The sequence below is a fragment of the Parasteatoda tepidariorum genome, chromosome 8, assembly GCF_043381705.1.
Source record: "Parasteatoda tepidariorum isolate YZ-2023 chromosome 8, CAS_Ptep_4.0, whole genome shotgun sequence".
Taxonomy (NCBI): domain Eukaryota; kingdom Metazoa; phylum Arthropoda; class Arachnida; order Araneae; family Theridiidae; genus Parasteatoda; species Parasteatoda tepidariorum.
In genome coordinates, this window is record NC_092211.1 from 40,198,901 (window position 1) to 40,223,299 (window position 24,399).

The following is a 24,399-nucleotide window of genomic DNA, read 5'->3' on the forward strand; positions in this document are numbered from 1 at the left end:
ATATAAATTCGTGAAAAAAAGCGCTTTCGACAAAATACTAAAATAGAGATCTATCGACAAAGACTACTCACTTCTGCCTAGCTTAATAGTATAAGATTGCCGCAGCTGATGCTCTCTGGTTATTTCAGTTTCCGTTTTTAAAAGCGCTATATGCTGAGCCACCTCAACTAGATTTGGCATGTGACATTTTTAGCAGCAATCATTGGTCGATTCGCCGTGTAAGAGAAATAGTAAAGTAAACAAAACAAAGCAAACGTTGCCACCGGCGGAAAAGAAATACGTCCAAAATTTGGGAGCCACGTAAGAGAATTATATATATTAGATTCTCAAAATCTTTGTTATCAGAGTTTAGATTTAGATTCAATGAAATTCACTGCTTTTTTAATACAATATCAAAAGTAAGCAAGTTAATTGCATTGATTATTTCATTGTTTACAGTATGTTACATTAGTCACAAAAATGCAATGCTTTCTGTTTTTAAACTAAACCAAAAAAAGTATGTTTCTTAAAACTTTTAATTTTCTTTATATCTGTATCAAGGATACTTGAAAAATGCAAAATGTTTATTTAAGGTATAGTAGATGTAAAAAAATTGGTGTGACTAACACAACAATTTAAAGATAACCAAAGATAACGCTTGGAAAACCTCTTAAGATGCTACAGTAACAATATACACTGCTGTAATATACTACAGGAAAGACATCAATGATTTAGAAACTTAAACCTTTGCAGTGATATCTTACATCAAAACTCTTTCTTGCCTGGAAGACAAGTTTAATTATAAAGGACTGAAAACAGAACTTGAGTTATGAAATAAAAAATTTTATTATATGGTCGGATGTAGCAGCAGTCCGTTTTAAAAGCCGCTATAACATGACATTAATCACTACAAATCCTTTGTATTAAGAATGCGGCTTTACCACAGAGGCTTATTATGCCAATTCTCATGATGGTGTAAGTGCAGCATGTAAGCATGTGTGAAAAAGAGTTTTACAATGCAAAATAATTGTAAGGACTGCAAAAGAATTCTTCAATCAAGTTCATTTCTCTTTGAGTATACGGCGTATGCTCATATCTGCGAAAGAATTTCAAAAAGGGTAGCAAAGGACAATAAGTTAGTAAGAAGTATCAAACATGTATAAAGTCTACCTTCTGAAAGAAACAGATGAAGAATTTAACTGGCCAAAACCTGATGATATTCAGCTTATAAAAGCTAAGGTTTTTTAACAGCTCCAATTGAGTTAAAGAGAAGTCTTTCATTTACAACTTCAAATACTGATCGAAGAAAATTAATTGTACAACATGAAATATTCAAAAAATTGAAAAAGTACTACAAATGTTATAAAGATTACTCACAATAAATATATTCGAATGTATGTCTTGCTTGTCATTTGATGGTTACGTGAGTAAGTGAAAGTAATATTTAAGAGCAAAAAATTGTTCTTCAATAAATATATAATATATTTCTAATAGTGTTCACCTTTTTTAAATATAGTAGCCAATTTTAAATGCCTGCTCAACTTTCAGAAAAATTTGCCTTATAATATAAGCATCATTTTTCAGTATTGAAAAACTGTTAAATTAGTTGTTGAAAAACTATCTTTTAATAGTAATTTTGCTTCAAATTCTTGGTAGAAATTATACATTTATACGACACACATTGTAAATCCACAAGCATATTTATAAATTATTTTTTAATTTTTAAGTTTGAAGTAAAAAGGTTTGTAAAATAAGCTCTGAAAGTTACGTTAAGTCACTACGAAAGGACTCCTTCACACTCATGTGTGACGTTGAGTTTAGGTAACTAGCTAAATCTGATCCCAAAATTTATTCAGTCTGATAATAAACATAAGAGTAATAAACCACATGACTAGAGAGAATATTTCTGTATCGTGATCTGCCACGCCAACTGCAATTGCCAAGGAGCCAATTTGATTTAATTGATTAATTGATTAATTGATTTTTTAATTGATTGAAACGTGAAAATTTAAAAAAAAAAGCATGTAGATGTTTGCTTGGGGATGGCTACGAGTTATACTCTTCGAGATACTTATTTTTTAGTGTCCCTTTCTGTAATGTTTTTTTTAGTCCGCTACCCGGAACAAAACTTGGCGATTATTCCGCCAAAGATTACGATACGGAAATCACCCCTGATTGGATATAACCATGCGATTAACAAAGAAATGCAATCAGGACTAATAGTCCACCTACAACCACTAATTTTAATTCATGTTTTAGAATTAAACATTATAGATATTCTGAAAAGATTTAAAGTTTCATATTTCAAAAGTATTTATTCCAAACTAAAATTAAAAATTTTAGTTCCTTTGAAACTGTTACATGAATATTTTGTTGAAACAATATAATATTTGTTACGTGAATATTTGTTACATTGTTATAATGAAACAATATAGTATTTGTTTATACAATTAACATTACTGTTTATACAATTTATATATTCAATTCACTGTCAAAAAAGACATTAAAAAAAACATTTTGGTTAGATTATAAAAAACAAGAAATTTATGAAGAAACAAGATCAATTACAAAAATTTTTATTATTATTTTTGAACAAAGAGAGACTGGGTTTTGGATTTAAGGGTTAAAAATTGTTTTGCATGTAATTAAAACAATGTGACACTAATAAATGATTATGTTTTTAATTGACTGTTATATTTTACAGATGTATTAAATCACATTTCTGTTAAATTATTGACGATAATTTGGTGAGCTTAGACCCAGACTGTTAGACTGTTTGCTGACAGTCATGTTAAGAAAATTCTTACATTTTAATAAAATTATAAAATACTAAAGTTACAGATTTTATGGAATATTACTGGGTAATATTTGAAACTTAACTGTTCAAAAGATTTTACATTTGTAAGATGTAATAATTTTTGAAAAAAAAATCGGAATAGTAAAGTATACTCAAAGCAAATTTTCAGGTGAATATTTAATAAGCATTTGCTAGTAACACATGCTTAGGGACCTCAAGCTATTCGGAAGCGTCGGCATCTAAACTAGGTGATTTCCTGAATACAACCGAATTCTCTTCATATTATTAAATGGAAAGATAGGTATAGAGAGACTGGTTTGTTTCCTTACTGGTTTGTCCAAATACTTAACGCTGCTTGAAAGAGATGGAATACTGTATTTCCCGTCTTGTATCGGACATCTGAGATTTCAATGTATTCATAAGATTAATCAAATGAGCGAATTGAGCAAGGAAAATTAGTAACTGCAATTATTCAAACAACATGAAAGCGTCTATTCAAAATTTTAGAAACTCCAGATTTATCCTAATTATAAAGTCAGCTTGTTTTGGCAATGAGGTCAGGATTTATATCTGAAATATTGACTCAGTAGGATACGTTTGCTTCTAATGCTTATAACATCGTTTTATACATTACGGATTAATAATACAGTAAATATAAGTGATTTGAGTGAAAAAGCTCAAAAATTTAAATAAAACGTCACAATTTTATTATAACTTTTTAGCTTTTTATCAATAATTTTGTTTAACATTATCTTTTCAATTGTAAATAAAAAGTCCTCCATGAAAGCAAATTTTTCCCAATACTTGATCCGGGAGTTCCCTAGCCTTCTGCATTGGGTTCAAAATTACAAGGTTACGGAGTTGAGCATTAGTAATAGTAGACCTAAAACATTAGGTTACGCCGGTTACATAAAGGAGATTGTTCAATGATGGTTATAAAAAAAATTTTAATAAAGAGCTGTGGAGGATCAGGAGATAGAGCATTTGATTTCCAAAGCGGTGACCCGGGCTCGAATCCCAGCGATGGCTGGTCGATATGAATGCCACACCCTGCTCGCACCAACCACAGTGCTGGCGTTAAAAACCTCAGTGGTAGACAGATTATGGATTAGAATCCTCTTGCCGTCTGGCTAACTGTGGGAGGTTTTCGAGATGTTCCACTCCTTGTAACACAAAAGCTGGTTAGTTCCATCAAAATATCTGCCATGAAGAATAGTTTTTCCCAATACTGGCTAGTTTGAAAATTACAAAGCTACGTGGTAACTCAGAATTGAGTAGCCAGTTTAAAGCAGGTTATTAAATTAAATGAAATAAAATTGAAATAGAAATATAGATCTAGTCGGGTCGTAAATTCAGTTTTTATTTTATAAGTAACGATGCATTTAAAGTAAAAATTTTATGTAAAAAAAACTACTTTTTGAAATAAAATATTAGAAAACTTTCAATTAATGCATTTGTATTTAAACTTTAACTTTTAACATAACACCTATGTTTTAAGTATAATACCTAGTGTACAATAAATGGTACACTAGGTAAATACCCGTTCTTCGCACGGAGTGAATTCTATCTCATTAGTATAAAGATAAAACACTTGAAATGATGCTAGTATCACTTGAAAAGTATCACTTGAAATGATGCTATTGCAGTATCAAGTGATCTTCTCCAATACATATCCCTTTCGAGGGAACCGTAAAACACTCCAAGTATTAATATTGAAACCGATTAGTATTGGTGCTGTTTTAATAATCACCAAATGTATCAATATAATATTTTATACCTATATTAGCATGTTCGGTATTTATTACGTAACCCATCAACAGTTGAGTTTTGTGAAAATACATTTGTCAGTGACAGCCATCTAAAGCAGAATTTTTTTTAAAAAAAAGAAGTAGAATTCCTTTTAGAATTTGATAAGGATTTTAAAGCATGACCATTTCGCTATCTAATCTTTAATTTACCGGTGAAATAGTATTTATAGATAGTGGTGGAACGAAGTTCCTTTAATTGTAATTCATAAAAATATTAATACACTATCTTTGCTACGAATGAAAAAAAAATATTTTCTGAAACTACGAAAAACTCGTTGTAGAACTCTTGTCAACACCACACCAATTACCATAATACCAGTAGTGTTATGATAATTATTACCGTCAGTATTACACAATAATTAAGCTTCATCTGCGAATGGTGATTTTCTACGAACGAACAAATTTCCTATAAACATTAGGACGAACTACCTAAACGAATTTCCTATGAACATTTTCTCCTTTAACCTTGCTTTTTTTCATAAAGCTTATTTTATTTTATTTCAAATAATGCATATTATCAATTTTAATGAAGCGTTAGTGTCAATAATCACATGACGCTTTTTTACAGTTCACCAACATGAATAACTATCACTAGCAATTAATACATATTATCAATTTTAATAAAGCATTAGTTTCAATATTAGCATGTCGCTTTTTTATAGCTCGCCAACATGAATAACTCTATCGCTAACAATTAATACATATTATCAATTTTAATAAAGCATTAGTGTCAATAATAACATGACGCTTTTTTACAACTCACCAACATGAATAACTCTATCACTAACAATTAATACTTATCATCAATTTTAATAAAGCATTAGTGTCAATAATAACATGACGCTTTTTTACAACTCACCAACATGAATAACTATCACTAACAATTAATACATATTATCAATTTTAATAAAGCATTAGTGTCAATAATAACATGACGCTTTTTTACAACTCACCAACATGAATAACTATCACTACTCCATTATTTTCGCGCTATGGTGTATAAGTTTTTTCTTATATATTAATTAACATATTACCAACATTAATTCAGCATCATTGTCTTCAATGGTAATATGACGATTTTTGACAGTTCTTCTAGACAAATAAATATCTTTATTCCATTACTTTTGCTTTCTAGTACATAGCTTATTTCTTTTATTTCAATATGCATATATTATCTAAATTATTTGAGCATCATTAGCGTCATTAAAAATATGGCGAAATTAAGCTAGAAATTTTCATTAATGTTATCCTTGAAATATGTGATAAATTTACTCGTCTATTGTTAAATTTAAAACAATGGCTAACGTTTCACTTTTCACTCATTCCGCTCGAACGGTTCGGGGTAAAATGCTCTAATGCCGACAGTGAGTTTCCTCGTGCTTCAATCTATTTGTTTTCATTGATTTCAGTCGGATGGCTTAGTTTATAAAGGACACACACACCCACGCATACACAGACAAACATATATTTTCATAAATATAGATTTAACGAAAATCCTTATAAAAACTACTCCTTTCTGTTCCTTGGTAGCAAAAAATATTATTGATGATAAATGAAAATTGAAAGACAAACTTAGATAGACCTTCAAAATAAAGTCAGTTTCGATGTTTATTACATGCGACTTCTTGACAAGTGATTTATTAAATTTCAATCGCATTTGTTTTGTTTTTTCTTTCCCTAAATAATAATTTTTAACACTTGGTGGGTATAATTCTTTAATTTTGGTTTTGATAAGAATTTTTAAAACGCATATTAAATGCGTTCTTTACGAAGCGTATTTGCTTCGACGTTAAATCCGAGCAACAAACTATGCAATAATAATTTGATTATCTAAAGTAGAAGTAAGTTTGTTTTCTGTACATGATTATAACATTCTAATTTATATCTGAAGCATGATAAAAATTTTTAGACTTTATATATAAAAAATAATTGTTACTTATTTAGCATTCTATTTATCTATTAATAAACTGTTTTATAAGATACTTAATTAAAAAGAAGAAATGTTTAATTTATTAAAACAAGTTTTCAGTATAATATTTTAATTTAAAACTTCATTTTATACAATATTTCAAAACGTTAAATTGATGTATACTAAATAATTCAATTTAAACTTTTATTTTAACTTTTCTCATAACCTCATCAATTCACCAAAGTAACAGAAGAACATAGCATTTTCTACATTTTATTTTTAACAGAAATCACCATTCACCATCAAATATGCTGTAAAATAATCATTGACTAACTTTCAATCATTGACCAACAACTTCTAACAACTGCAATAAGTCTTACAGTCTAGATCAGGGATGGGCAAACTACGGCCCGCAGGCCAACTGTGGCCCGCAGGAAGATTTTATCCGGCCCGCGGATTGAATTTTTATTTGCCGATCAGTGGCAAATATAAACAATATACATCCACTTTCTTGTCGACTATGTTTAAAATTATTTTTGTTTTTCCTTTTTTAACAAAGTACTGATGACATTTTTACTTTCTCTATTTTTGTTCTACAAAACATAAATTAATGGAAATAGTTAGCACAGACAGCTTCAATTGGTAAAATGTTGAAGGCAGAAGTTCTTTACAGAATAGCCGTAGATTGGCTCCAACTAGCATTTGTCTTTCTCGAGGAGCTGACTTATGGAATCTAATAAAGGTAAATTGTACTTCACATTTGGCAGACTGCGCATTTTACGCTCCAAAGAGCGGACAATCTAACAATCATCTGAAGCAGTTGTTTCTAAATATGCCAAAGTTTTACAAATCATTACCAAAAGCTAGTTTCCAAAATGTAATATTTCATGCCCAGAAAATCAGTACTATGTTTGCTTAATCTTATATATGTGAACAAGAGTTTTCAACTATGAACCTTAGAAAAAATCATTTCAGAAGTAGGCTAACAGAAAAGCCTTGTTCCTTAAAATAAGCACATCTCACTTCGAACCTTAATATAAGGAACTTTAAAAAATGAAATCGCAATTTCCGTCATCTCACTAAATATTTAAATTAAATCTTGTATATCGCTTTTTTTTTTTAAATTTTGAAGTTTTTACTTGGCCCACCAAGCATTTTTTTCCTTGATTTTTGGCCCTTGAAAAAAAAAGTTTGCCCATCCCTGGTCTAGATTATGAGTAAATAATGCGATGCTTACATAAGCAATTTATTTTATAACTTCAACTTTACATAAATAATTTATTTTATAACTTTAACTTTTCATAAACAATTTATTTTATAAAGAAAAAAAACTTTAATTGCGAATTTCCCCTTGAAAAGTCATTAGTCTTACACAAGTCGTATAAGTTTATCGTAGTTGGAGTTATTTCAGTTATTAAAAGAATATTAGGCTTTCGCAAGCAAATAACATGTAGCATAGTTTTACTTAATTTGAGCATAACTGTTTGCACTTAAATTATAAATAAATAAAAAATTCTTTTTAAAATATTTTTACTATTTTCTAAAAAACAAATAATAATTATTGATAAATCAATAGATTTAAAATGCTATTATAGAATATTTTGAGATTTCTAAATAAATTTAGTAAAAAAATATTTTAAAACTTATTTTAAAGCGTATTTTAACACCCAATCCAAAACCTTTCAATAAAGTATTAATATAAATTATCCGCGATTAGTTTAAATATTTTTAATCAGTAAAAAGAATTTACAGCAATTCAAGTTTTATTTTATGCAGTGGGCTGCACCCCCTGCTCGCTAACGCTCGCCAACCCCCAAAAATTGCTACGCAATCTTATATGGTTTGCTTTGCAAACCAAGGTCGCTTCGCTCGCTACTAACTTAAGTACATTACAAATGCACAAAATTCTAAGAATTCAAAACAATTATTCAAATCCATACAAAAACTTTTTTTTAAAAAAAAAATTACATCTTTTTAGTAAAAACTAAGTCATTAAAATAAATTTGAATTCAAATAAATGACATGTAAGTCGTGAAACCTTTTAAAAATGTGCTATAGTATAATTCGTGATATAAATCAAAAATCGTCAAATAAATTCGTAATATATAAATTCGTGAAAATAAGCGCTTTCGACAAAATACTAAAATAGAGATCTATCGACAAAGACTACTCACTTCTGCCTAGCTTAACAGTATGAGATTGTCGCAGCTGATGCTCTCTGGTTATTTCAGTTTCCGTTTTTAAAAGCGCTATATGTTGAGCCATCTCAGCTAGATTTGGCATGTGACATTTTTAGCAGCAATCATTGGTAGAATAGAATAGTAACGTAAACAAAACAAAGCAAACGTTACCTCCGGAAAAGAAATACAGCCAAAATTTGGGAGCCACGTAAAAGAATTATATATATTAGATTACAAAAAATGAAAAACGTCATAAGTTACATATATTCTTTTTATTGTATAGACAATAAAATAAATTCAATTGAAAACTTAACCTAAATGCAAAAATAAATTAATTAAAAATTAAATTGACTTTAATTTAAGACAAAATCGAAAATTATAAGATGCAGAAAATGTAAACTTACCTGAGTTCAAATCTTCCACTGATGTTTCTCCATCCACACACTGTAAAAAAGGAAAACATGAAGCAATAAAAAATTTAATTAAAAACTAAAACAATGATTAACAAATACTTTGTAGTTTTATTTGATCGATAGTTAATTCGTGAGCATCATTCTCTTCTCTACAAAAGATATGAGGAGTAGAGATAAGATATATAGATATGAATAATAGAGATCTCGCTGCTCTGTATAAGATATGTAGAGCAGTGTTATTAAAAACCAAATTAATTAAATTTGCTAAGAAACTCGATAAGTATTAAAAAAAATAGTTCAAAACTAGAAAGCGCCACAAATTCAAACAAAAGGTTGATTTTATTTTTTTAACGAATTTTAAAATTATTTGCTTGAAATTGGTTCAAGATTTATTGTCAAAATTGGTTCAAAATATTTCAAAACGTTATGGATAGATTAACATTTTTTTAAATCCTTTATTTTACACTTTATAAAAGTTTTTTAAGCCGAAATAGCCTGGTCGGTAGGGCACTGGGTCCATGTCCGAGAGTTCGTGGGTTCGTACCTCGCAGACCGAAGACTCCCCGTGTAGTAAAATGGTGACTGATGCACGTTAAATCTGTCGAGTCGCAAAGTCTTCCATGTTCCCATAACAAATCAAAACCTCTGGGGGTACTGGATTGGAGACCGATCGTTCTCCGATCCAGGTTAAAAATTACGATCTGTGGATGAATGAATGGATGTATGAATGGGTCCGCCCTATAAACGGATGTGACATATGATGCGGCAGAAGGCGAATTCTTGACCTTAGATGGCTCCCCTGAAAAGCAAGAAACGCACACTTTACGTTAAATTTGCTCGGTTTCACCATGCAGGCTTGCTAGTGTGGCGAGTAGCAATAGAAACAACAGCAACATAAAAGTTTTTCTACCTTTAAATTAGCTTTTTTTCGTGTCTATAAGGGTAAAATTTTGCAATCAAATTCTTTCCGACTAATAATGCTTAACGTTAACCATTGTTTATACTACAATGTGCAATGTTCCACGACCTTAAAAGTTTGCATTAAAGCTGTTTTTATAAATGTTAACTAAAGAAGCAACCGATTCTGATAGATCTTTCCGATAAGAATAGTATTAATTTAAACGAATTTTATCGGTAGAAACACGTAAATCCTTTAACTTTAAAATATGAAAAAGTTCGAATCCACTTTGGTAAAGATAAAAAGAAACACCAACTTGGCTCACTAATTCGTATGCTTAACTACCGAACCTATTATAACCCTTCCATGTAATTTTCCTTTCTCATACTTGACTAAACAAATATCCATCTTTTTATTCTCAAAAGATGCAGTAGAAGTTTTCATACATTTAAAAACTATGGAAAATTTCATTACGGTTTGAGAGTTTACTCTCAAATACAAGATAATTATTTTTATGAATTTAAATATTTTAAACTGTTTTTTCTTCCAGAAATGCTTCGCAACAGGCATTAAAAAAATAATGATTGTCATTTTCCATGCTTTGTATACATTGGCGCATCATTTAAATGATAGACCATTCTTAAGTAAAACTTTTTATTTTTGTGGTATAAAACTTTGAAAGCTATTTTTTTTCCTCTCTTATTAAGTCAGCTGCTTAACGAAGGTTCTAAAATTAAATATATCAGTCGCTTTGAGCCGTGATGGCTCAGGGGATAGAGCGTTTGCCAAAACGATGACGACCACCATATTTCCCAGACTTAAATTTTACCAATCTTTCCGTTCGCCGAGCTTTTCGAGTCGTGATGGATCAAGGGATAGAGCGTGCGTCTTCCAATGAGGTAAACCGAATTTACCTCATTGGGTAACTCGGTATAGTTAACTCGGTAACCGGGTAACTTGATATTTGTTGTAAACGGTCTCAAAACCGTAAAGGTAAAAATACTCTTTATCATAAATTTTACGATTGGTTGGTACAGTTGCCGGTTATTTTACCGAAATTTTAGAATGATAATTCAAACACTGTTCAAATAAACTATTCATTTAATTATTATCTATTCTTCAGTAAAAGTGTTATATTATTATAAAGTACATTTAACATAGACTATTTTTAATTTAAAAACGATGCCAAATTTAATGATTTGGTAAAACCACTAGCAAATGGTGAAAACAGTCTGCCTTAGTCTTGGTGATGCTTAAACATAGGCTTTACCTACGAAACTTTACTGACAAAAACAGAACGTCATAGGTCAAGTAGAATTCATCGTAATTTTATCGCCAATATAAATTTTTATCACATTCCAACTAATTAGAGAGCTCAAAAATGTATTGTATCTCTATATCTAATGCCAGTAAAAGTTATGTTTGTTTTCTGAATTACGGATGCAGAATTTATCATCGTTTTATCCACAAATAGAATTTTTTTTAATCAAACTTTTAAACACTTTCCGAAAATCTAGATAGCAACAGCATTAATCACTGAATGTTATATTTAAAAGTTAGTTCTTCTTATAATTCTTATTTCTATTATATTATTTCCTTATATTCTTCTTTTTATATAATTTTTTATAAATAAAATAAATCTTGTTTGGTTCCAGTTCTACATTGTAAAAAATTCCAGATTAAATTACAGTAAAATACACCTGATACCGATGCCTTTAACCACAAAATTTTATGGAACAAAAAATCTGACATACCATAATTTTTATAGTAATATTTATTATAAAATCACTGAATCACTGTAGTTGTATAATTATTACTGCAAAATATACGGAATAAAATTTTATGTAAAGTTGTTTTTACTGATGATGCACCCAGGGTGCCAGTATTTTTTACCGATATTTAATCCGGAATTTTTAGCAGTGTAAGAACTTGTTTATCAAGTTCTCTAAACTTAGTGAAAACTTTCATATAAGTTCTTTGTGGTCTCTGTTTGTTACGTGCAATGAAAACTTCTGAAACAGAATCAAACTCAAGCAGTCTTAGTTTCCAAAGGCTTCAAATATTGAAAAACTCTTTGAAGTTTTTCAAATATTCGATAACCAAATCAATATTTTAAATAAACTTCAAAGCATGGTTGTTTAAAAGCAAACTGAAATTTTTTACCGAAACATAGTGGGTTGTTTTTAACAAATAAAGATTCTGAAAACTCTAGACTTATTTTTTGGCTATAGATTATATATATATATATAGATAGATAGATCAGTATTCAAAACTGTTTTCAATTGTTTATTGTTTTCAAAAAGCTTCAGAAAAATTATTTGCAATCTAAATCGTTCCTTTATACCTTACATTTTGTTTAAGAAATATTAAAAATAGAAGAAAAGATTTTTTTCGTGTCTTTAATTTTATAAAGAATGAATGTTGAGTTAGGTCATGAGAGAGTTTGAGCCCCTTAATGTTAATTTTATTTTTTGCGAATTTTACCATAGCTCGAGATTTTTTTAAGCGAAATAACTTTTCATACAATTATATAATTCTATGTCAAAAATAAGTTTAATAAATATTTATTATTTTTAATTATTTTATTTAATAATATTCAAATTGCGTCAAAAATATCCCGTTAATGCCAAGCTTATCATTTTTAAATCATCATAAAATTCAAATATCAGCATTGCATAAGTCAGTAAAAGTAAAACCAAAAGATTAATAGGAAATAAAGAAACCTATTCTGAAGCATTAGTTAAAAAATATTAACCATTGTTTATTTCTTAATAATTAATGTTAGCAAATTATATTTATATTAATAAAAAGTAATATAATCTGCTCAGCACCTTATTTTTATACATTGTATGAGTTTCATTTTATAAGTAAGAACCGTTTTGTAGTGGAATAAGTGATTTAACTGTATTTAAGAATTGATAATAATAACTGCATGATAATAGATGTATTTGATTGAATAATAATAACTGTATTTAAGAATGTAAATTGTATCAGAAACTAAAATATTAATATTTATTCACTTTTTAACATAGTCACCAAAAACATTGAAATATTTGTCAAGTTGTTGGTCCAGTTTTTGAATAACGTCAACGAAGCATTTCATAAATCCAAATTTGTCTTCGACTCAACACAGCCTGACTGAGATTATTATTGTAAAATTAACTTAATCTAGCATACAGACTGCAAAATTCGCAAATACATAAGTTCCTTAAAAATTATACATAAAACTTTATGTTATATAAATTTACGTAGAATTTTATTGATTACAAATAAAGTGAAATAAATCCCTATGTAGTAAAGTCTGTAATAGAGCAACTGAAAAAATTCTTTACTTTTTTGTTCTTTGATGTTTTCTCTTAATTCTGTTTTTTAATATTCATTTGAAGCAAGTTAAGAGATGTTTTAAAAAAGAATCTCAACAATTTCCCCCCAATTTTTCGTTTCCTTCTTTTAAAATCAAAAGATCACTTAAATGAAAAATAATCTATAAATATTATAGTGATCTGCAGCTCTCGCTGCCATGCATTTCTGCTTCCGGAATCACAATGAATAAAATATTGTCTTTGAATCATATTTAAAAACATTGCGGTACAAATAAAACATCTAAATCGAAAAATTATTGTGGTATAAAGATAAGTTTAAAGTATATTATTCCTTAAGCTAAATATACGTTTCTTATTGGCATTAATGGAAAACAATTCAACTTTTCTTTCCTCCACCTGATTTAGCATTCTCATTTATTTCTATTACAACTTATTTACTTTTCTAAAAGCAATTGTACTCCTATTCTCTAAACAGTTGTTTACCATGAACTGAAACTTACACCCAATTAGGTACATAAAACTATCTAATTAGCTATAAAAAATCCAGAAGAATGAAAGCATCGGACACAAACAAACACATAAAGTTTTTCTCCTGAAGATATCAGACTGTTTTGGAAATATCCATTTAGCTAACAAGGAAAGCTTTTTAAGTAATTGATCTAAATTGACTGGCATACATCGAAATGAAAAGGCTACTTGATTAAGGGTGGGGGGAAATCATTGGATTCTAAGTATATTTCCTCTTTCTATCAGCGATTCTCTTGTATTGAACTAAATTTGAACTTGGTTTTATAAAAACAAAGTATAACTTGATTTAAATTGAAAAGAAAGTGTAACCTTGAATTAATGTGAACCTTGAATATAATTCTAAATTAGATACTGTTGAAGCATCGTCATTTTAATATAATAAAATGTGAAAATAATTCAGTTATTATTTATGAATTATAAATTCATATTATAATCTTTTACTTTTCATTAACACTATATTTGTACATTTTGTAAACGTTATTTTGCATCGACATTATTTTAAAATTAACTTCTAAGGTATAACTATATAAGGTATAAATTGTTGATAAATATTTGTCTATTTAACTGATATACTGATGTTAGTATAAACGTAATTTTGAAGTCTAAACGAATTATTTTAAATTTTTTAATTAATATTTTGATTATTTCTTTTTAAAATGGTCATCTTTTACATTAGTATTTTATTTAATGTTCAATTTTTGCTTAATCATTTTACAATTGGAGAATTTTTTAAGATTCCATAGTTTCTAATTAAACATACACTGTTGGAAATTTCTCGGAAGAAATGGTTAAATAACAATTGATTGCATGCCTATTTTACCATATTTAATCAACACAGTCAAATAACCGTAAATGAAATGGTAATCAAACTGTTAAGTTTAAGAAAAACTGTTTATTAACTGCTTTCACCTAATACGGTTAAACAACCAGAATTTTATCGAACCAACTAGAACCACCTAATGAAGCTTAGTTCTTCGCTACTGCGTACATATAATAGCCGAGCGGGCTCATCTGTCAATCACATGACCATTAGAGCTGGAGTTCGAGTCCTAGTGTTGACACTACAATATTTTCTCCATTCCATTCAACACGTGAAGAATTCCCAGTGTCCGGTACTCTCCAATGACTATTAACTTACGAAAAGCCGAGTTTCTATGTCTAGTTAAAAAATTATTACGTTTTAAAAAAATGCTAGTTGTAAATGGTTAAAAAACCGTATAGTTTTGTACGATATTTTTGTAAATGGTTATAATATCATAAAGGAAAAAAATTTTCTTTTCCGTAAACTTTATGGTTAATCGGATGGACAGACAGCTGCCAGTTATATTACCATAATTTTAGAAGGAAAATTTTAACAGTGTATGTAAACTCAAGTTTAAGGAATAGGAAATTTATAATACGTCAAAATTAATTTTTATACATTATTTTTCAATAATTAAACGCTTCATTTGCTTTTAAATTTCTTTAATTTTTTTACGTTACTATTGTTGTAATAAAACCAAAACAAATTAAAATGCGAATTACATTTACACAATAAACAAACATTTATAAATATCTTTATCAAAAACATTAAATTATGGAATTCAAAGAATAAAAAAAAAATTAGTTCTTACTAATTTGGGACAAATATTCAAATTTTTTTTCTTCAATAATGAAAAATGAACAATAAAAACATTTAATCAGAATTTACGCATTAATATCCGTTGCTCTGAGTAAAACGGGATCTTTTCCTCGAATGAAACAAAAATTAAAATATTTTTTTAACTACTTTTGTTAACAAAGGGGAAAAAACTCTGGAAGTTAATTTCGGAATTTAATTTATTCTTATCTAATCATTCAGAATGGAAATAAACAAGTCTAGAAAAATTTCTATCGATTTAATCAAACTTTTTTTCATACGTTTTATGTGATGCACGTCATACAATTATTATAAATACTAAATACGACTACTAAATATGATATTGATGAAATATAAGTTCTTCACCTTTTAAGTAATTCGGATGAAAATTCATGAAGTTATCATATTCAACGGTAATAAATGAGTTTATTCAATAGATTTTTTTACTATCGATTTTATTTTTACTTCTGCTTTTCTTATTTTCTCAACTTTTTAAAATTAATTATATGTCTTCAATTATTATCACAAAAATGAATTCGTCGGAGAAACAAGCTTTTTCAAAATTAAAGCTGGCTTGTTGGTTGGTTTAAATCTAAAAGTATCTAAAATAAAGAGCAGCCATATTTTCTTTAAAAATATAAATTTGAGCAATATAAAGATTTTTAACTTACATAAAATCCCAGAATACTTAATGCCAAAGTCCATACTGATGTTATTTGCATGATAGAAAATTACAATTACAATTACAATAATACAATTTTTACACACTTCTATTAAACATTTAAAGCATTAGCTAACAATTGATCTGAATAATTTTTGAAACTTAACCTAACGCAATCAGATAGTTAAAAGTAGGTTAAATATTTTTCATCCATTAGTTCCAATGAAATCTTTTATCAATTATACATTTTCCAAAACAACATTAAAGTTGCCACGTGTTTACTGCACTCATTTGGAATCAATTAAAAATGTGTATTATGGAGCCGACTGGCTATTGATTGATTGGAAAAATAACTATTTTATTTTTCATGAAATTTTAGTGTATGTGGTGCTGAAATTTCAAATTTATTTACTTATTTTCATCTTTTTTAACAAATGAGTATAATTTAGCTTTTTGTTATAATACTTTTACTTTCTAACTGTACAAAGTTGCATTATTTTTTAACCTACATAATTTTACATCAAATTGGTAAAAATTTTAGGATTGTGAGTTTTATTGATTATGGAATATGTTATTTAGCAAAGATTTCAGTCTTCGAAGTCTTTTTTTGGAGGAGGTATATATTTAAAAGGACAATGGATCATTAAAATTTAAAAATATTTCTCCTTTTTCATCTTTTACTTAGATGCGAAAAACCTAGTTATTTTTTTGTAACTATACTAATCAATGATATTGTATGTGCAAAGTTTTAAGAATATGACTTTTATTTATTTCAGATTACAATATTTATCTGATTTTGGTCATCTAACTCTTTTTAAGGAGGAGGAGATTTTATGGGGGTAGTGGATCTTTAAAATTTTAACAGTAAACTTTTTTTTCATATTTTACTATGTGTACTCGAAGATATTCAATTAAAATTACCGTACATATAGCAATGACATTTCTGGGAAAATAAAAAAACTAGAATTCTAGTTACTAAAACCAAAGTATACGGTATTTATACCATTCATTTAGTAATTTTCGGTTCATATGGTAAAGCTTTACCAGAAATTCAAGTTTTTATAATTATAGTTCTTATTACCACGCATTTAGTAAAAAATATAAAACTGAATTTTAAATTTAAACAAATAGAAAGTTTATCATGCCATGTTATTATATTTCATTATAAAATTAATTTTGGTAAATTTTTCCGAATTTATCAAATTTTATCGTGCAACATAAAACCATATTTTATTGTTAATATTTCAAAAATCATTACTAAAGCGCTTCAATAAAAATGAAAGAGATTTATGGTGTTCACATAGAGCCAGAAACACGATAAATATTACCATATTCTTTTTTTCTCAGTGTATGGAAGATAGAAACCTATTTTTTAACTATACATATTTAAGGTACTTTATATGCAAATTTTTATGGAAACAAATATTGAAAATTTAATGAGATGCTAATGCTGATTCATACACATTATATGTTGCATGCATTTAAAATCGTCCCCTGACAAAAAATTATTTTTAGTGCTTTTAATTATTTTGGTCACTAATATCTAGAGCAAATATTGCAAGAATTCTTTTCATTTTAAATTTAATAAAAGGCGAATGACTTGATATTTATGCGAATTGTTGACTTTTTAATAAAATTTTATTAAAACTTTATAATCTGTGAATTGTCTTTTATCTATGTAAATATATATTATTGAAATCAATTTCAACAAACATTTGTTTTAAACCTTGTTTGTAATCATATTTTTTTTTTTAAATTTTAAACAAAATATTGTAGTGTAAGTGGCTTGATTAGATAAGAGTAAATAACAAATATTTCAATTACGCATTCTTCATTTTTCTTAAACCTGATATACAGCGCATTTCGTATAAAATGATCAAAAGGGTGCTTGAAGTTTTTAATTCCAATAAACAGCTGAGATCACAAACCGAATATCTACTACACAAATAAAACTTGGTGGTATTTTTTCAGTTTTATTCAACATTCGAGTGTATTGAATAGGATTCATGGAAACGAAATTAAGAAAGTAAAGGATATTCTGTCTGGGAAATATTTTCTTCACTATACCTTTTTCACAGCATCAAATTTTGTCGTTGCAAGATTTTATCAACAAGATGTTTTATCCAACAAGAACCATGTCTTTATGCTCCACATTATTTTGACAACATCTGCTTCAAATACTATAATCAACGATTAGTACAAGACTTGTTGATATTAAGTATTATGAAATTCTTTTATTTTTAATATCATATCTTTGCCATGCAATATGTAACTAATACTATATTTAGTTCATCTAGATCTCTTCAATCTACCCTACAAGAACCGTGATGGCTCGGGGGGGGGGGAAGAGCGTTCGGCTTTCAATGAAGTGAACTGGGTTTGAATCCCAGCTATGGCTCATCGATACGAATTGCGCATCCGGTTTACACCGAGCACAGTGCTGACGCAAAATACCTTCAGTGGTAGATGGATCATTAGAGTCCCCTTGCCTTCAGGCTAATCATGCGAGGTTTTCTTGATTTCCCTCTCCATATAACGCAAATGCGGGTAAGTTCCATCAAAAAGCCCTCCACGAAGGCATATTTCTCCCAATACTTGATCCCTTATCTTCTAGATTGGATTCACAATTACACGGCTACGGAGTTGAGCATTAGTAGCCATAAACAAGAAAAATTGGGTCACGGCTGTTCCACGACGGTTATAAAATAAAATTATAAAAATATACCCTACAATCTTTGTTCCTCATGAACCGCAACAAGCAGATCAAAATGCATGCACGATAGTATCTCAAAATATTTCACCCAGATGAAAATTTTTCAAATAATATCAATATATCACTAATCAATTTTAGTTGAAACTCATTATTGTAAAAATCAATCTAGTTCAAACGTACCTACAATAAGAAGTTCTATTGTAAGATTGCAACTAATATAAGAACTAAGATTGTAATAATTTAGATATAATGAGTACATGCAGCTAAATTGCAATGCCTTGTGCAGGATTTAATCCTATGATATTCAAATGAAGCCGGTGTTGTAATTGCAACCATCTTGGGTATCGGTATTACTTTCATATTCATTTGTGTAATCTGTCTCTTTTTACCACTTTGAGTTCAAGCGATGTCTGTATTATTTTTCTTCCACTACGGAATTTCTAAACGATTCAAAATCAATTTCAACGACAAATTTAGGTGGGAAAAGTTCACGGAGTGCTAATATTAACTTTTTTTTCCTCTTCGTTAGTAATGAGCAGCATATCACCAATAGAAATTAAAATTCATTTCATGAAAAAGCAACAGTTTTCTTTGAAAATAATTTTAAATTAGACATAAATTAAGGAAAAATGTAACTTTTTACAGTTTTTGAAACATAAATCGCTATGAGGGTAATTTTTTTCAAAATAAATATGAGCTCTATAGTCCTGTGGACGCCCTAAATTTATTTTCCTGTCAGCTCTCTTCTTTTTGTTTCTGTGCCAAACAGAGTTTCTTGCACTATCCTAAATTCTCACGATCGCAGCTTCCTGCACTCCATTAGTTTTTATATTCAACTAGCTGAATACCCTTTCTTTGTATGAGTTGAAGAAAAAAAAGTAAATAATCAATAAATTAGTGTTAATTAACGCTCCGAAATCAAGTACAAAACTTAAAGAAATATACGACGCAATTACTTAAACTAAAAAGAATTCCAATTTTTTTTTTCTATAACTATTTCTTGACTTTGTTTTCAAATTAGGCAAAACATGTTTTCAGAAGTTCATTGCTTCAAAATAAAGATTATTTTTATTCAGTTTCATTTATGAAAATGTTACTGCAACTCCTAATAGTTATTTCGTATATTGTATCTCCTGATAGGTGAAAAGTGCCATAACCCATAACACAACCTTTAATTTTTATTTGTTTCTTTTTATTTATTGCTTATTCCGAAGCGGCTTCATACTATTAGATTTATAATAATATGAGTTAGGACTCACTAAAATAAAGCTTAACTATGCATATAGTATCTTTTAAAATGGGATATTCAGACCACAATTTTCCTATGGCTTAATTAATAGCTTCAAATTTATTTTATAAGTTCTTATTGATTTTCCATTATTTAAGTTTATAAAAACATGCTTTAAAAAAGTATCAATATAGGAAACACTTGATTTTACCTTTTAAAATACGCTATTTTATATAATTTTTAAAACCGTTTCGGTAATTTCATCGCAATGTGTTGTAAATTTATTAACGTTGATCTTCACTGTGATGACCGAGCAATAGGAAACATTTTTTTTATTTCCAATGAGCAGCACAATCGGTCTTGATGATGAGCAGACCTAGTGCGTTCTCCAGAAGTGATATCCATTCTTTCAGGACCACCACAATGGGTGAGATACCATTGGTCATGTTAATTTTAATGTCTAGTTTCTGCCACACTAGATGACAGCACCGAGACTCTATTTGGATGCTAAAGTGCACTAGGAATTTAATTTTGCCGGAAATGCCAAGAGCCAATAAGGCTACTCCAGGGATCTTTTACATGCCGCATAATCATAAGACATGGCCGCTGAGGATTTTCTGCATCCCGAAAATCCGGTGTCTGGGCCGGGGATCGAACCCGCAGACTTGGGTTCAGAAGGCTGACGACAAACCAACTGTGCCATCAAGCCACCAATAGGAAACAAGGATAAATAATTCATTAAAACGTGCGATAAGACTAAAATCATTTCAAATTATCAAAAAAATCAAATTAGTTATTAATGATAAAAAAAATTTTTTGATCAGTACTGCTAGCTAGAAAACCACTCTTATCATGAAATATTTATAAATTTTTTTTTTGGAATGTTGTGCTCATACTAGTGGTTGAAAAGAGTTTTATCATAAACATATGTACACCAAATTTGGTGGGATCGGTTCAGAATTGTGGATTTGTATAAGGTAGATAGATGAATGCTCAAACAATTTAAACGTTCGACTTTATTTATATTGATCAGATAAGTGTAATTCGAATACTATTTTACTTGTATTTCAGCTTTTTTTAATCTTAAGTAAAATCGATGCTGCGTTGAACTATAATTTGGTAGAAATTTGCTACAACTATAATGAAAACAATGTTGAACCATAATAATAATTAGGTTGGGAAAGTACGATAATTTGGTCCAATTTAGCATCATACTAAGGTTACAGAAAATGCCTTCAATATTATGGATCAACAAGCTCAAAATTTCTAACAATGAGCTAGATTATTAAATTTCATAATTATTTTTAAAAGTTCATCATAGTTTTTATTTTTACCACGTTTATATAAACTTGCCTTCGTGTATGTCTGTCCGGGTGGAATTTTGTAATTGATTTTAAACTAACTTCCCGACAACTTCAACTAACTTCAACTAACTTCCTTAGCTACAAACTTCAAATTTGGCACATAGTTCAGAATTGGATGACAATGCATGAAAATGAAGAAAAAAAAGACATACAAAGTAAAATAAATTTTTATTTTATTACCACGTTTATATAAACTTGCCTTCGTGTATGTCTGTCCGGGTGGAATTTTGTAATTGATTTTAAACTAACTTCCCGACTAGCTACAAACTTCAAATTTGCACATAGTTCAGAATTGGATGACAATGCATGAAAATGAAAAAAAAAAAGACATACAAAGTAAAATAAATTTTTAAAAAAGTTATTTTCGAGATTGTCTTTTGTTGTCGATTCCATTATTTCAAATTAGTATTACATGTCAGGTGAAAATATTTTTATTGTCGGAGTATTTTTATTGGCTGAAAAATCACGTGGTAGGATCCAGTTTTTCCTCATTCATTTCCAGATTGTTTTGGTTGTCATCAGCATAAAACTAATGAAAGTCGTAAAGGTATTGTTTTTCTATAAAGATTTTCGTATCCCTAATTCAAAATGAAAGTTCTATTAGTTTAGTAGTGGTCTTGTAGTAGTCTTGACTACTCTAGACTAAGAAAAATAATCTAAATAAAAATATATATTTTTAAAAACCACGTTTTTTGTAGTGAAGAATAATAATTGAAAAGTAATAATTTTTAAAAAATATAAAATAGAAATTGAAAATTAAAAAAATTGTAATTTAAAATAAAAAAATTCAAAATAAAAAATAATATTTCTAAAAACCACGTTTTTATAGTCGAGAATAATAATTAAAGAAAAAATTAAAAAACGAAAAACGTGGGGAGCATGAGATACATAACAGTACATATACACATACATATACACATTTTCTTACTCATACACATGCACAGCCACATATACATCCACATACATATGCATATACACAAACATATTCCACATCCACATTCAGATACAATTACAATTACAGATATACATACACATATTCTCAAGAGCACACATACACACACTAATATAACATTACTGTTATGTATTTCATGCGTCCCACGTTTTTCGTTTTTTAATTTTTTCTTTAATTATTATTCTCGACTATAAAAGCGTGGTTTTTAGAAATATTATTTTTTATTTTGAATTTTTTCTCTTCTATTTAACTGAGTAAAATTTTTATAGCAATAGAAAAATATTTTTAAGAAACTTTAAAATTACCTAATATTAGAGGCAAAATTGCTGGTGCAATCAAACCTACAATATTTTTGAGACATAGAACTTCATTTTTCCCGCATTCAAAACTTATATGCATGAATATAGCTAACAAACATTTTATTTAAAAATCGATAAAACTATTTCTTCAATGTACCCGTCTATTAACTTAAAAGCAACAATGCATATTAGTTTCGAAAATTGTAAAGCATATTCAATGAATTATGCAAGGTATTCATATAAAATATTTTATTTCCTCAAAAAAGAAAAAGAAAACATTTTTGATAAATACTTTACATCTTAAATAAAAATAAAAGAAAATATTGTTTACCAAATAGAACCTAAAACTGCACATATTTTTGCTGATCAAATAAATATTTCCTCTGCTCAAAGGATCGATTTTGAAAATTTATCTTTTAAAGTACTCTAAAATGCTTTTAGAATACGGAATAAAAGTATTCCTAAGATTTCGAAGGAAGAAATAGTTCATATACTTTAAGACATTAAATTTCCACCGGTGTAGAAAAGATCAGCGAACAGTAGCAAATGTTGAAACCTCGAGGGGTTTCTGGGTAATATCTTTAGGAATTCGCATAGTCAATGGCCTTGGGATATATGTGGCTTTTCGCATAAAATTCCTTTCCATGTCTTACCAAATTTCTTTGGTATTCCACATTTCAAAGTGACATGTGAATGATTATACAGTTGAAATCTTTCCTTTTATAGCAACCGTTGTTTTTGGAGATAAACGGCGGCTTTCTGTGTTCCGATACATGCTTTGAGAATAGATTTATTTTAAATATGAAATAAAGTATGCAATGCATCAACCTGCTGAAAGGAAAGATTCGATTCGGACAGAGAAAAATGCAGTACTTTACAAACGTTTTATTATCATCTGATATTTATATTCATGAAAAATATAAATAAAAAAATGTAATTTAATTTTTTATAATTAAAATTTCTTTAAAAACCTGCGGTGGATATTTTTCACGTGCATCTGCTGTTGGACAGCATCAAATTGACATCAATCATAACTTGAGAATTAATATTTTAAAGCGACAAAATAATTAAAGTATTGGAATAAATCCAGGGCAATTTTAGGCATAAAAATTGTATTAAGAAACTGAAATACATAAAATATTTTTTTTTAATATTTAAGGGTCTTAATTCCTCAGATTACCAGACAATAAGGATTTGCAGTCTTTCGCATCATCATGCGTAAGATTTGAATACCCGCGTTTCATTTCGATTCTAGATATTTTGTATAAAAATACCTATTATATAAATATTATTTTGTATATAAATTTTGTAAACCTCTCATTACATCATCTTATTACATGAGGGTACATTATCTCTTCATCGAAAATAAACGTTTATTTTCATTATTAGAATCTATGTAATTTTTTCTTGTATTTGTTTTCTTCAAAACAAAAACAAGAAATATGCATTAAAAGTTTATTTATTAAGTATTTTTATATTATAATTTTTAGGAAGCGCCACTATGAATCGCTCTCCTGCCAAATCAAAAAAAATTCGCTGTTTTTACATGGAAAAGAATTTACCAAGTTATCCGATTTTCAATTTATCATTTAAAACTAGTTTGTGTATCGAAAATAACGAAGCTGTACTCAAAATGTGTCTTTTTGACAGAATAATTATTCTGTTTACAAACATTCAAAACTTCACGAATGCGTAATATGATGACTAGTCACGTGGAATTCTTATGAAT

At 28.5% G+C, this 24,399-nt stretch overlaps 1 protein-coding gene across 1 annotated transcript in view; it reads right to left on the reverse strand.

Annotated features, from left to right (window-relative positions):
* The window catches only part of LOC107450195 (uncharacterized), a gene marked incomplete in the record, with an annotated part of 61,103 nt that extends 44,817 nt beyond the window's left edge, over positions 1 to 16,286 (reverse strand). Inside the window, 2 exon segments of the mRNA XM_071184684.1 lie at positions 9,078 to 9,117; positions 16,125 to 16,286. Coding sequence (XP_071040785.1) covers positions 9,078 to 9,117; positions 16,125 to 16,175 — 91 coding nt within the window.
* Positions 16,287 to 24,399: the final 8,113 nt, after the last annotated feature.